Below are 11,596 nucleotides of genomic sequence, written 5' to 3' on the forward strand. Positions count from 1 at the left end.
CCAAACATGTCATCCTTTCCTGCCTCCTTCCTTCCTCTCACTTTCCTCCTCTGCATATTTCAGCCCAACTTTCCTCAAAAAACACACCCCAGTGCTATCTCTTCCATGAAGTCTTCCCTGAGTACCCCTGCCTAGAGGGGCATTCTTCTAAGATCCTCCTCACTTACTTAGTCATTCCTATCTGTAGAGATTGTTAGTCCATCCATAAAGCTTGTGGGATAAATAGGAAATAATCCTAGAAGGCAGCAGAATGAAGAAGGGCTTCCTCTAGAAGGTGGGACAGGGACCAGACCTGTCATTTCCCTGCCATAGGGAATTCCTGGATGTCCAGAGTTTCTACCAACACCTCAACTTACATACTCTTAGAGCATCATTCAGTGTCTTAAAGCCAGTATGTATCAGAGGCAGGATTTGAACTTTTGTCTTCCTGGGTCCAAGACCAACTCTTTATCCACTATGGCATGCCATGATGCCTCTCAGTTATTCATCATCTTCATTGCCCTTAATACTGAACAACCATTTTTATTGTCATGAATTTTCATTTGTCTGTCTATCACCCTTACCTTTTGCCTTAGAGTCAATACTGTGTATTGGCTCCAAGGCAGAAGAGTGGTAAGGGTAGGCAATGGAGGTCAAGTGACTTGCCCAGGGTCATACAGCTAGGAAGTGTCAAGTCAGATTTGAACCCAGGACCTCCCATCTCTAGGACTGGCTCTCAATGCAGTGAGCCCCCAGCTGCCCCCTTTTTTTTTTATTTAAAAAAAAAATCTCAACTAGCCTAGAATCTTGTGGGCATTGCTTGTTGATTCATCAGTCATTTACTTCTGTCTAAGCACCTAGGAGGTACGTAGTGAATACCAGTCATGAACCTACAATCATTGGATTTAAAGCTGGAAAGACATTAAGAGATACGACAACAGCAAATGGCTAACGATTTATCTAGCTCTTTCTCTGTGCCAAGCACTGTGCTAAATGCTTTTACATTTATAAGCTCATCTGTTTCTCATAACAACTCTGCAAGATGGTGGTGTCATTCACCCCCATTTTACAGATGAGGAAACTGAGGCAAGCAGAAGTCAGGGGCTCACACAGGGCCCAGTTGGTAAGTGTTTGAGGCAGGATTTGAACTTGGGTCTTTCTGACTCCAAGCCCAACTTCTGAGCACAGCACCACCTGGCTGCAGTATTTTGCTTCAGGTTCTCCAGAGGCCCCTGTCAGGGAAGGGACTTGCCCCAGGGGAGAGGGCAAGTTGGTGACGGCGGTCCTCCTGCCAGACCTCTCCCCCCAGCGTCTCTTGGCTCTCGTCCTCTGGCCTTCCATCGGGAAGTGTGATGGGAAGATCTGCCCATACTCGTCCATCTAATGAATAAATTCATCTTCCCAGCAGATAACCGCAGAGCTGGAGGAATGGGTGGGTGCTCCTAAGTGAGCTCCTGATGAAATAAGGGTGAAAAACTGAAATACCACAACCTTGGTGACTCACCCATGTTGGAATCTTCCAAACGAGAGTCTGTTTCTGTCCCACAAGCATGGCGGGGGGGGGGGGTGCCTCGGGACAGTTCAGGAGTGCTGCTGTCTCCCTGCCCACTGAAGGGCCTGGTGCTTCCCCCGTCAGAAGCTCCTCGAGGACGGTTTCATTTAATGTGGGGGGATCCGGAGCGCCCGGGACATAGGCTGCAGAGTAAGCACGCACTGGCTTCCTTCCAGGTCCCACTCCAATCCCCTTAATTCCAGTATCTGCCCTTGTTTTATTATTTTCTAGTTATCTCGTCTGGGGCCTGGCCCTTGTGGTCTCCCTAGATTTGACGGGGAGCTCCTTGAGGCCAGGGACCTCATTTTGGCTCTTTTTGCATCCCTCACACAATCCTTGCACAAAGAAGGTGCTTAATAACTCTTTATTGACTCAATGACTTAGCAAATACTGTTGGATGAATTAATAACCAGCTACTCTTGGTGACTCTGCTCTGGGCCTCGGTTTTCTTGGTTTCCTTACTGTACAGTGAAGGGAATGGGACCCCCCCCCCCACAGTCCTTTCTCATTGGAATTGACTCAGATTTCAAGGAATTTGCCCAAAGTCACACAAAGTAGCAATGCCAGTTCTGGGTTCTCTGGGCTATTCTGTGGAGCTTAAATTCTGCCTCTGAGGTCGATTGGACTGCCTGAGTGATCTTGAGCAAACCCTTGGCCCCCACCAACTTCTGTCTCCTCGTCTGTAGAATGAGGGGATCCTGGAGGTCTGAAGCTGTGATCTGTGAGTCTTTATTTTCTTAGAAGGAAGGAGGAAAGGGAGGTTTTCTGGGCTTTGCCTGTGATGAGTGCCCTCCCTCCTCTGCTGCTGCAAGGTCCCACAATTAACCGGGTGTTAGTTGGAAGGTGATGAGTAGCCTGTCTGGATCAGTGGGGGGCTGGACACCTTTCAGGAGGTTCTGGGCTCTGAATCCCAGGCCTAATTACCTTCTATTTTGCATAAATTTATATGTTGAACTTGAGTCCCCAACACTTAAGGCTCTGACATGAAATCAGTTCCTTCTGTCGTTGTACCCCAGCCTGGAACCCAGGCTGCACTTCGGCAAGTGACAGCCCTTTGTGGGGGAGGCAGGAGGACAGCCGCATACTGTCACATACCAGGCAGGACGAGTGACCTCTCCCGGGCTCAGGTGACCGCTGGAGCCACTCAGGGATCCAGCGGCTCCTCTTAGCCTTGCCTTATCTCCTCTGAATTCCCCAGCCAAACAGGTTTATTCACCGTTCCTCCAGCCTAGAACATGTGAATTCTTCCCTCCCCTCTCCTGGAATGCACCCTGTCGAGGCCCTATTTGCTCAAGGCTCAGCTCCTCAGCCTCCCCAGATTTTTCCTCCAAATGCCTACAGTTCTCTGCGCCTGTCCTCCTTTACTTGTCCCCTACTTTCAGTTACTTAAATTGGCAAAGGGCTTTGAAGGTTTGAAAAGCTTTTAAAAGGATTCAGAGCTGGAAGAGACTTTAGAGATCACTTTATCCTCATCATTTACAGATAGAGAAACTGAGGCCCGAGATGATAAAGCTAGACAAAGCTATTAGGTTTTTTCACCCCAGTTCAGAGCTCTTCCCATTTCTGCAGGCGAGCATCCTTTGATGGTCTACAACTGGAACTGATCTGATCCAATGACCTTCCCCCCTCCTGTGCCCCAGTGATTCTGAGCTTGCTTCCCCGACATCTCAAGAGTATCCAGGCTCCCTCCTGGCTGTCCCCTTGGCATCCCTACTCAGGTGACCAGCCTTTCTTTTCCCATCCTCTATTTCTCTGGTGACCCTTTTCATGGTTCCCACCTAGCATGTGCCTCTCTCTTATTCTTGGTGGGATACTCCTTTGGGGACTTGGATTCCATGTGTCACTGCTTTACAGGGACCCTGGTAAGATACTGGTGTTGAAAAGAGGGATCTTTCTTTCTGGGAGAATCTCAAGGAGCATTAAATAGGCTTTTCAGTCCAGCCTGCTGCCCTCTTCCTCTTGAGTTCAACTCTTGGTCCAGTGCAGGCTGCCTCTGTACTGTCTGTCTCACCTCTTGTTACCACCGATGGACAAAGTCTACAGCTTTTCCATCCAAGTGCACGCCATGATTTGTGCAGTGACTATTTAATTGTTTGGCATTTTCTGTGTGGATGGTCTTTGGAGAGATCTTTTTTGCAGCATTCTGCAGGTAGCATAGTGTCATGAGGAAGGATCTCTCTGTCTACAGGGAGTCTGTGTTCAGCTTGCAGTCTGTGCTTTAATACTAGATCCCCTCTCATCCTCCCCCCTCACCCCCCACTAAAAAAGAAAAATGCAATCCTTGCAACGAATAAGCATGCTGAAACAAAGCAATTTGCTATGTCCTTTGGCACCTGGAGTCCCTCCTCATCTCTGAGGAGGTGGGTGGCATGTTTCCCCATCAGCCCTCTGGAGTTGTGCTTAGTTATTTGCATTCATCAGAATTCTTAAGCCTTTCCAAGTTGTTTTTGTCTTTCCTCTATAAATCGCCCTCCCTTTTCTGCTTACTTCACTCTGCATCAGTTCATAGGCATTTCCCCAAATGTTAATCTACAAGTATTTGACTGTCAGCAGAGTGTCTCTGAAGCCATCCCTTTTGTCATTTCTTATGTCACTACACTGTTCTATTATGTTCACATACCATAATTTGTTCCGCCAAATTGTTATCTTTTCCTCTTTCATATCTTGTATATCGATCTCTCAAAGCCCTCACAATTTACAGCTTTTCCCTTCTTTGTCCATTGTCTCCCTTCCCTATTCTAAGTACATCCAGGATTGTGAGATTGAAGTCCCAAGTGTGATGACTTTGCTGCTTTTGATGGGGAAAACACATCCTCTTTGCAGATCTTTTCCATTTTTCCTGCTTGTCTTCCTTTTTTTTTTCTTCCTTAAATACTCCAGGCTAACTCTGCTAAGCCTCTCTTGCCCACTATTGTTCTCTGCTTTTTGGGATAGTATTGCTTATACTCATGTATTAGCCTTCCTCAGAGGATTTTACAAATGAGTTTACATCCTAAACTGTAGTTTCCTTTGGCTGCCATCTTTCCTGGCTGACGAAGGCACTTTGGGGGGGCTCACTTGGTCCTCTTGTTGTGGCGGGGGATTTACATTGGTTAAACTGTACAAATTATTATGATTGGTCTTCATACTGTTTTTGTTTATTTCCCATTTGTATTATTAGTTACTTGTTTAAATGGTTCAGGTTTGGGTTTTTTAAACCGTATATCATCAGTTCCTCATTATTCCTCTTTTAGATTTCTTCTCATTTGGATCTTTTCTTTGCTCCAAGGAATTGGTCTGATTCTACTTAGACATATGATTCATGTATATGAACATATGTACACACACACACACTCACATATAAACCTTTAGCCTCTGGCTTATTATCAGTGTTGAGACAGAAGAGTGGCAAGGACTAGGTAGTCAGGATTAAGTGACTTGCCTGGGGTCACACAGCTAGGAAGTTGGAGGCCAGATTTGAACCCAGGTCTTCTTGAGTCCAGGCCTGGTGTTCCATCTGCTGTGCTGCCTAACTGCCCCAAATTCAGGGATATTTAAATTAAGCTCTTTGCATGCTCCTCATCCATCTTTCCAGCAAGAATAGAAGCTCTTGAGCACAGAGACCTTTGCTTAGACTCTTCACACCTCTATCCTCATGCCCAGTAATTATGACTGATCATCAAAAATATCTAATAGAATTGTAAAGTGGTTAGGAATCTTAGGAAGGAATCCTAGAGTGTCTACTCCTACCCCTTCATTGTACAGAGAGGGAAAAATGAAGTGGAAAGAAGGTCCCCTGGAACCCCAATGTCCTGACTTGCAGCCCAGGGCTGCTTCTCCCCCCTCGCTCTTTGGACCTTTCCCTGCTCGTCCGACTGTGCCATCATGATGCTATCCGTCCTGGAGGAGGGCAGCCGTCTCCCAGCTCCCTTCTCCTCCCCTACAATCTGTTTGCATGAGCTTAGGACATGCAGGGAAACTCAGCAAAACCTAATCCAGAGGAGTCTGTGGTCACTGAAGGGGATCTCAGCCCGCCCAGGGCTGGACACCCGGGAGTGCTAAGGAACGTCATCTTGTCGATCCATTGGCTGCATTCTTGAAGGTTTTGTGTTTTTCAGTTCGTTCAGTTCATGGAGCGGCTGCTAAGTATCAGTGGCAGGACACTGAGGTGGGAGAAAAGGAAAGAGCCTCCCTTGTAAAATTCCATTCTTACGCTTGTTGTGGACTCACAAATACATGCAGAAGAATTAAGGAAGGGCCCAGAAGGAGGAAAGGACTCTCAGAGGGCACTTGGAGGGAGCCCGAGATCTTCCCCTGGTTTTCTCTCCATTCCCTAGGATTTCCCCTCTGAGGGCTCCCGGGCCATCTTCCCAGCGGGGCCAGAGGGCAGAGATCTCTTCTCAGACTCTCTACTAGCACCCTCGTGCCTTGGGCGGAGTCATTGCTCACCAGGACTTTTTGGTGATATGAGAAGGCATAGAATTATTACGTGGTTAGAACCCGAAGAAATCGTCCTCCCCAGTCATTGCACAGGAGAGGACAATGTCTTTCACCACTCTGTCTCTAACCGTATGCTTGGTCTGTCCGCACCGGCGTACGTCCACGATTCACAGTGAAGGCAAGTCCACATCTGTGCATCTACATGGATGTAGAAGCACACACATACCTGTACATAGACACATATGTGTGTATTTAAGCCTGTCCTTCCAGCCTGGAAATGCAGCTGCTGCTCCTAGGCCTGGTTCTGGTTCTGGTGGGCCCAGAAGGCCTCTCCTTTTCCTCATTGGCAGCCTAGAACTCCTGAACTCAGGCAGTCCTCCATCTCCAGCCTCTCTCCCACTTCTGTTGTTCTGCTGAATTCCTAGCACTAGGTTGCGAGGTCTGAAAAGAGGGAGTTGTTCCCCAGCACAGGCCTGTGCACACGGGGGCAGCACATGAAGCGTTCCCTGAGCCCACTTTCTAGCCTGTCTTACAAAGTGCTTCTTAACCCTGGTTCTGTGAATTTAAAACATTTTTATTTTGGAAGTAATTTTCAGTGCCACTAGTTTCCCCTTAAATTCTATGTCCTTTATCTTCCGTGTTTAAAAATACTGTTTTGGGAAGGGATCTGTAGGTTCTACCAGATTGCCGAGTGGGGGTCCAGGACTCCAGAAAAGTTAAGAACCCCCACCTTGTGGCCTCTTCCCAGAGGAGCATCTCCTCTGGTGGGCCTCCCTCTGGCCGTGCATCCGGTACTGACTGACCCCCAGCTCAGAACAGCTGAATGCAGAAGGGTAGAGGAAGAAGAGGGGGACATTTTCCCGAGTCAGAGATGAAGACTCTGCCTTTATTGGACAAGGCTGATGGACACACTCAGGATGGTGAAGGGCAAAGCATGTTGGATTGAAAATCGGGAATGCACGAATTCTGGCCTTTGTAGAGGAGGGAGACGCATCGAGTACACTTCTGTCACCTTGCCGTAGCCTTGAAGTACTAGAACCGTAAAGCGCTCTAGAAATAGACGCTCATCGTCATCACCGTCATCATTATTGCCGCCATGTTTTAGCACCATGTCAGACTTGGGGGAGCCTGATTTCTGTCTTTCTGTATTTGTAGCTATAATAATTCATCGTTCCATACTGGTTCAGGCTGCCTTAGCTAGGGAGTGATTTCCTCGTCTATGGAAATGTTCAAGAAGACTGGCCATCCATCAGAAGAGATTCCTGCATTGGGCAGGAGATGAAACTTATTGACTTTTTATTTTTAAATCTTCATCTTCCATCTTAGAATGGATACTGGGTATTGAAGACTGATAAAGACTAGGCAATGGGGGTTAAGTGACTCGCCCAGGGGCACACTGCTAGGAAGTCGCTGAGACCAGATTTGCACCCAGGACCTTCTGTCTCTTAATCCACCTCACTGCCCGTTTGCCATTTAAGGTACCTTCTAAAATTCTAGGATTTTTGATGTTGCTAGGTCTCCCCCTCCTCAATCTAGTGCTGCCTTTTCTTCACCTCAGGGAGTTCTGGACTCCTTCAGCATAACCTGTCGGTCTGTCTGACGAGCATTCGGTTCTTGGTTATCCGTTCTGTCCAGTTCTCATCTTCTCATCTTGGAGGATGCTCATCTTTCCCTTTGGTTCCCTGAGGTGCCTTGCCTAGGCTGGAAGTCCTCACTGAATCTCTCTTCTTCACTGCTTGTCCCTGGAGCAGAGACCCCCAGAGGGTCTGGGCTGGGGCAGTTCAGGTAGGCTCGTGTCTGATGTTCTGGAGAGCAGCACCGTCTCCCCAGGATTCTGGGGGGGGATGCTGTCTCCCCTGGGTTTTGTCATGGAATGTTCTTTCTCTCCAGGGTTCCATAAAGGAATGTTCCTTCTTCCCAGGAGCCCACAGGGAAATCTCCTCTTTCCTTTCAGTGCAACAGAGGAATGCTTTGTTTCTTTAGGATTTGGGGGGGGCTGATTGCTCAGAGGCATTTGTCCTGGCCCCCCTGGACAGAGGGAGCCACATGCTCTGGCTGGAGGCAGGATCTATGACTGTGCCATGTTGTGCTGCGGGGGGGGGGGGGGGGAGCTGCCAAGCCTGCCACGCCTCCTTACCTCCCTCCATCCCAGTGGGCGTCAGGTGGGAGATGGATTTATGGGAACTGCCAGCCGCGGCGTCTCTGCGGCCTCGTGTGGGTTCCTGGGCTCGGGCTGCACGGTCCTCGGTAATGGAAAATGGCACTCTTGACAGGGCTCGCTGCTCCCTGTGCAGCTGGGGTGGCTCCAAGACCCTAGGGGAGCCAGGGGCCTTTCACCCCCCTGGGTGTGCGAGGAGCTCGTCTGCAGGGGTGGTGGCCCCAGCCTCTGTGACCCGAAGGTCAGACAGGGGTGTGTGTGTGTCAGTGCCCCAGTGGGAGCAGGAGGGCCCCCACCCTGAGCGCTGCCAGCCCAGCACACCCTCACTGTAGCTCCAGGACCCCCCCTTTTATGCAGCCTGTTGGTTGACCCTGGCGCAGCAGCGTCGGCTTCTCCCTCAGCTATGTACTATTCTGCCGCAGAGGGGCTGAGGTGATCCTTGAGCTGGTTCTCTGGGGATTCTGTGCCATGCTGGCCTGGGGTTCATCAGAGCAGATCAGATATGGGCGAGGCCTGCCTGAGCCCCCCATTGCTGCGGCTCCTTTCCTGTCGCCCCTCCAGGGCAAGCCCATGTCCCCAGGCCCGGGCAGGGTGCTCATAGACTCCATGCCGGCTTTTCTGCAGACGGTCCTTATTGGCACGGGCTCCTCCGTGCTCTCTGACTTGGGGCCCCACAGACTTGTTCAAAGGTTCGCTGATTCCTCGGGCAGCTCCCTGAGGCCCACTGGGGTCTCCCCTTATCCCTCCCCTGGCCTGGGCTCCCCGAGGTTCTAGGCCATGGCTTGTCCCCTAGAAGCCAAGCTCTGCGGCTGTCTGGTTTGATTTAAGAGCTGGGGCTGGGGATTGGCACGAGGCGACCAGGAGCGGATGTGGGAGGGAGCTCGGAAGGCAGACTTTGTTTTGCAGATTGGGTTACAGGAATGTCTCCCACCCCGCTGACTCCCCCTCATCCCTTCCCCCTTAGAGGATTCCAGGGTAGCCCTGGAGGGGGATCTCCCTCCCCCTGATTGTCCCAGTGACCCTGGATGCAGCACCACCTCCGAGCCTCAGTTTCTTTAAATGTTTAATAAGGAAAAATCATTGAACCTCTCCATCTTGGTTTGATTCAACGTTAAACCAGAGGGCCTTGAAGCTGTCCCCCAGCTCTGAATGGGTGATCCTTGTCCAGGCCTTTCTTTTTACAGATAGGGAAACTGAGGCCTGAGAAAGGGAACTGAGTTCCCCAAGCGCTCCTGGCTAGTAAAAGGCAGGGAGCCCAGACTCCATCTCCCAACATCTCCAGAGGCCGCTGCTTGACCCCTTCCTCAGAGCCTTCTGTAAAGCCCTTGTGGCCATTTGAGGCAGCCTAGTCAGGAAGACCCAAGTTCGAATCCAGTCTCAGCTATTATTTACTAGCATGCTCATCTGAACCTGGGTTCTCCCCACTCTAGACCCAGCTTCCACCCACCAAGCCGCCCCTTGGAATAAAGTTTAATTCAGCAGATTTTATTGAGCCCTCGTTGTGGGGTTCAGTGTTCAGAGCCTGGTGGGGTGGAAAGACCAGAGAGCCCCGTCTGGGGGAGCGTCTAGCCCCCCCCCACCATGGCTGCAGGAAATGGAGTTCCACCTTCCTGGGAGATGGCACCTGCGGGGAGCGTGGATTGGAGGGAGAGAGGGGGGCGCCTTTATTCCAGATAAGGGTCCTAGAGGAGGACTCGGCTGAGCCTCAGGCTCCCCGTCTGTAAAGTGGGGCAAGGCCGCTTGTACTCCCCCCTCACAGGGAGGTGAGGAAGGGTCTCGGGAACCTTCAGGCACTGTGGGGAGGGGGCCCGAGGGGAGAGAGCGGGAGAGCTGCCGCCCCTTCCGATCCGATGGGAGGATGGCAGAGCCCTCGATGGTGGGATGGATGAATGGGTTTCCTCTCTGCGTCTCTGTCTGTCTGTTTGTCTGTCTGTGTCTCTGCCTCTCCTCGCCCCTGCCCTGGCCTGGTTTCTTCGTTGGGAAGCACCTGAGACACTTTCCCAGACAGAGAAGGGCCGCAGGCTGGCTCTCTTGCGGTTCGTTTCCTCCCTCTTCGGAGCCTTGGCCCTCCCGGGAGCCCCAGGTTCGGCCTTCCGGCTCCCTCCGCTTCCCCACACCAGCCTCCCAGATCTTTCCCACCCTCTTCCCACCTTCTTCCCACCCCGCGGATGATCAGGAAGCGGCCCCGGCCCTCTCCCCGCGTCGGAGCTGGACAGACAGGGCGACCGAGGCCCGGAGAGGAAGGTTGGCGAGCTCCGGGGAGGGAGCCCCCAACTGGGCTCTCGGCCCTCCCTGGGCCCGTTTCCTCTTCCCGGAGGCTCCTTCCGCGGGTCAGCTCCGCAGCGGCCTCGTGCCTGGCCCCGCGTTCTGGGCCGACCCCACCGCGGGCGGCCTCCCTTTGGGGCACGTTGGCCGGCCCTGAGCAGCGCCGTCCCTGCGGGGGTTCCGAGGCCCCGCGTGTCCCCCACGGCCAGCCCCGAGACAGACAGCGTCCGGGCCCCTGCGGTGCGCGGGGAAGTTCCCATTTCTGGGACGTTCCTCAGGGGTCTCTCTTAATTAAATACATTTGTTTTGTGAAAGCGCCTAAAAATACTCCTGGCTGATGTTATCGCGGGCTGGCTGGCGGGGAATCAGGAGGCGCGCTAATTAAGCGGCCCCCAGTTTGTTTGTGCTCTGGAATACATTTCCATGCTAATAAGGCGGCCGCCGGGGCCCCTCCTCTCCCGGCTCCCTCTTTCTGGATGGGAAAAGACGCCCATGAGGCGGGGCTTCTCGTGGAAGGGGTGGGAGGGCAGGGGGCGGCGATGGGGGGGGCACCGAGTTGGCCTCCGGGCTGGGGATGGGCACCGCAGCCTCGGCATCCCGAGTCCTGATCCCGGCACCCAACCGGGAGGGACACGCGGGCGCACCGACGGGATCTCGTCCCGACTTGCCCCGAGCCGCTGGAGGAGGCTCCTGGGGTGTGGGAGGCAGGATTCGAACCCACAGCCCGTCCTCGACGGGTTACGTGGATGGAGGGGACCCGGCTCGCCTGGGCGGCTCCCCCCAAAGGGATTATGGGGGCCCCGTCTAGCGTCCCAGAGTCTCACCGTCACCCTCCTCTCTTGCAGATCCTGGTGGACCTGTCCAGCCCTGGCGGCCGCCCTGCGCTGCAGTATGAGAACGTGGTGGCCCACGAGGGCAGCTCCATCCTGAGAGACCTGGTGCTGAGCCCCAGCCGCCAGTACATCTACGCCATGACCGAGAAGCAGGTGGGTGCCCCCACCGCCCCCTCTGGGGAGCCCCGTACCCCAGGGGCACACAGGCCTGCTTTCCCCCCCATGTCCTCCCCTAGGGGCGCTGCTGGCCTGCTTCCCCCCCCCATGTCCTCCCTCAGGGGCACACAGGCCTGCTTCCCCCCATGTCCTCCCCCAGGGGCGCTGCTGGCCTGCTTCCCCCCCATGTCCTCCCCCAGGGGCACACAGGCCTGCTTCCCCCCATGTCCTCCC

At 52.7% G+C, this 11,596-nt stretch overlaps 1 protein-coding gene across 1 annotated transcript in view; it reads left to right on the forward strand.

Moving 5' to 3' along the window:
* Positions 1-11,596, forward strand: part of PLXNA1 (plexin A1) — a 224,964-nt gene that overhangs the window by 106,800 nt on the left and 106,568 nt on the right. The window contains exon 3 of the mRNA XM_044676176.1: positions 11,219-11,359. Coding sequence (XP_044532111.1) covers positions 11,219-11,359 — 141 coding nt within the window. The remainder of the gene's footprint in view (positions 1-11,218; positions 11,360-11,596) is intronic.

This window comes from Gracilinanus agilis, chromosome 1, assembly GCF_016433145.1.
Source record: "Gracilinanus agilis isolate LMUSP501 chromosome 1, AgileGrace, whole genome shotgun sequence".
NCBI lineage: Eukaryota > Metazoa > Chordata > Mammalia > Didelphimorphia > Didelphidae > Gracilinanus > Gracilinanus agilis.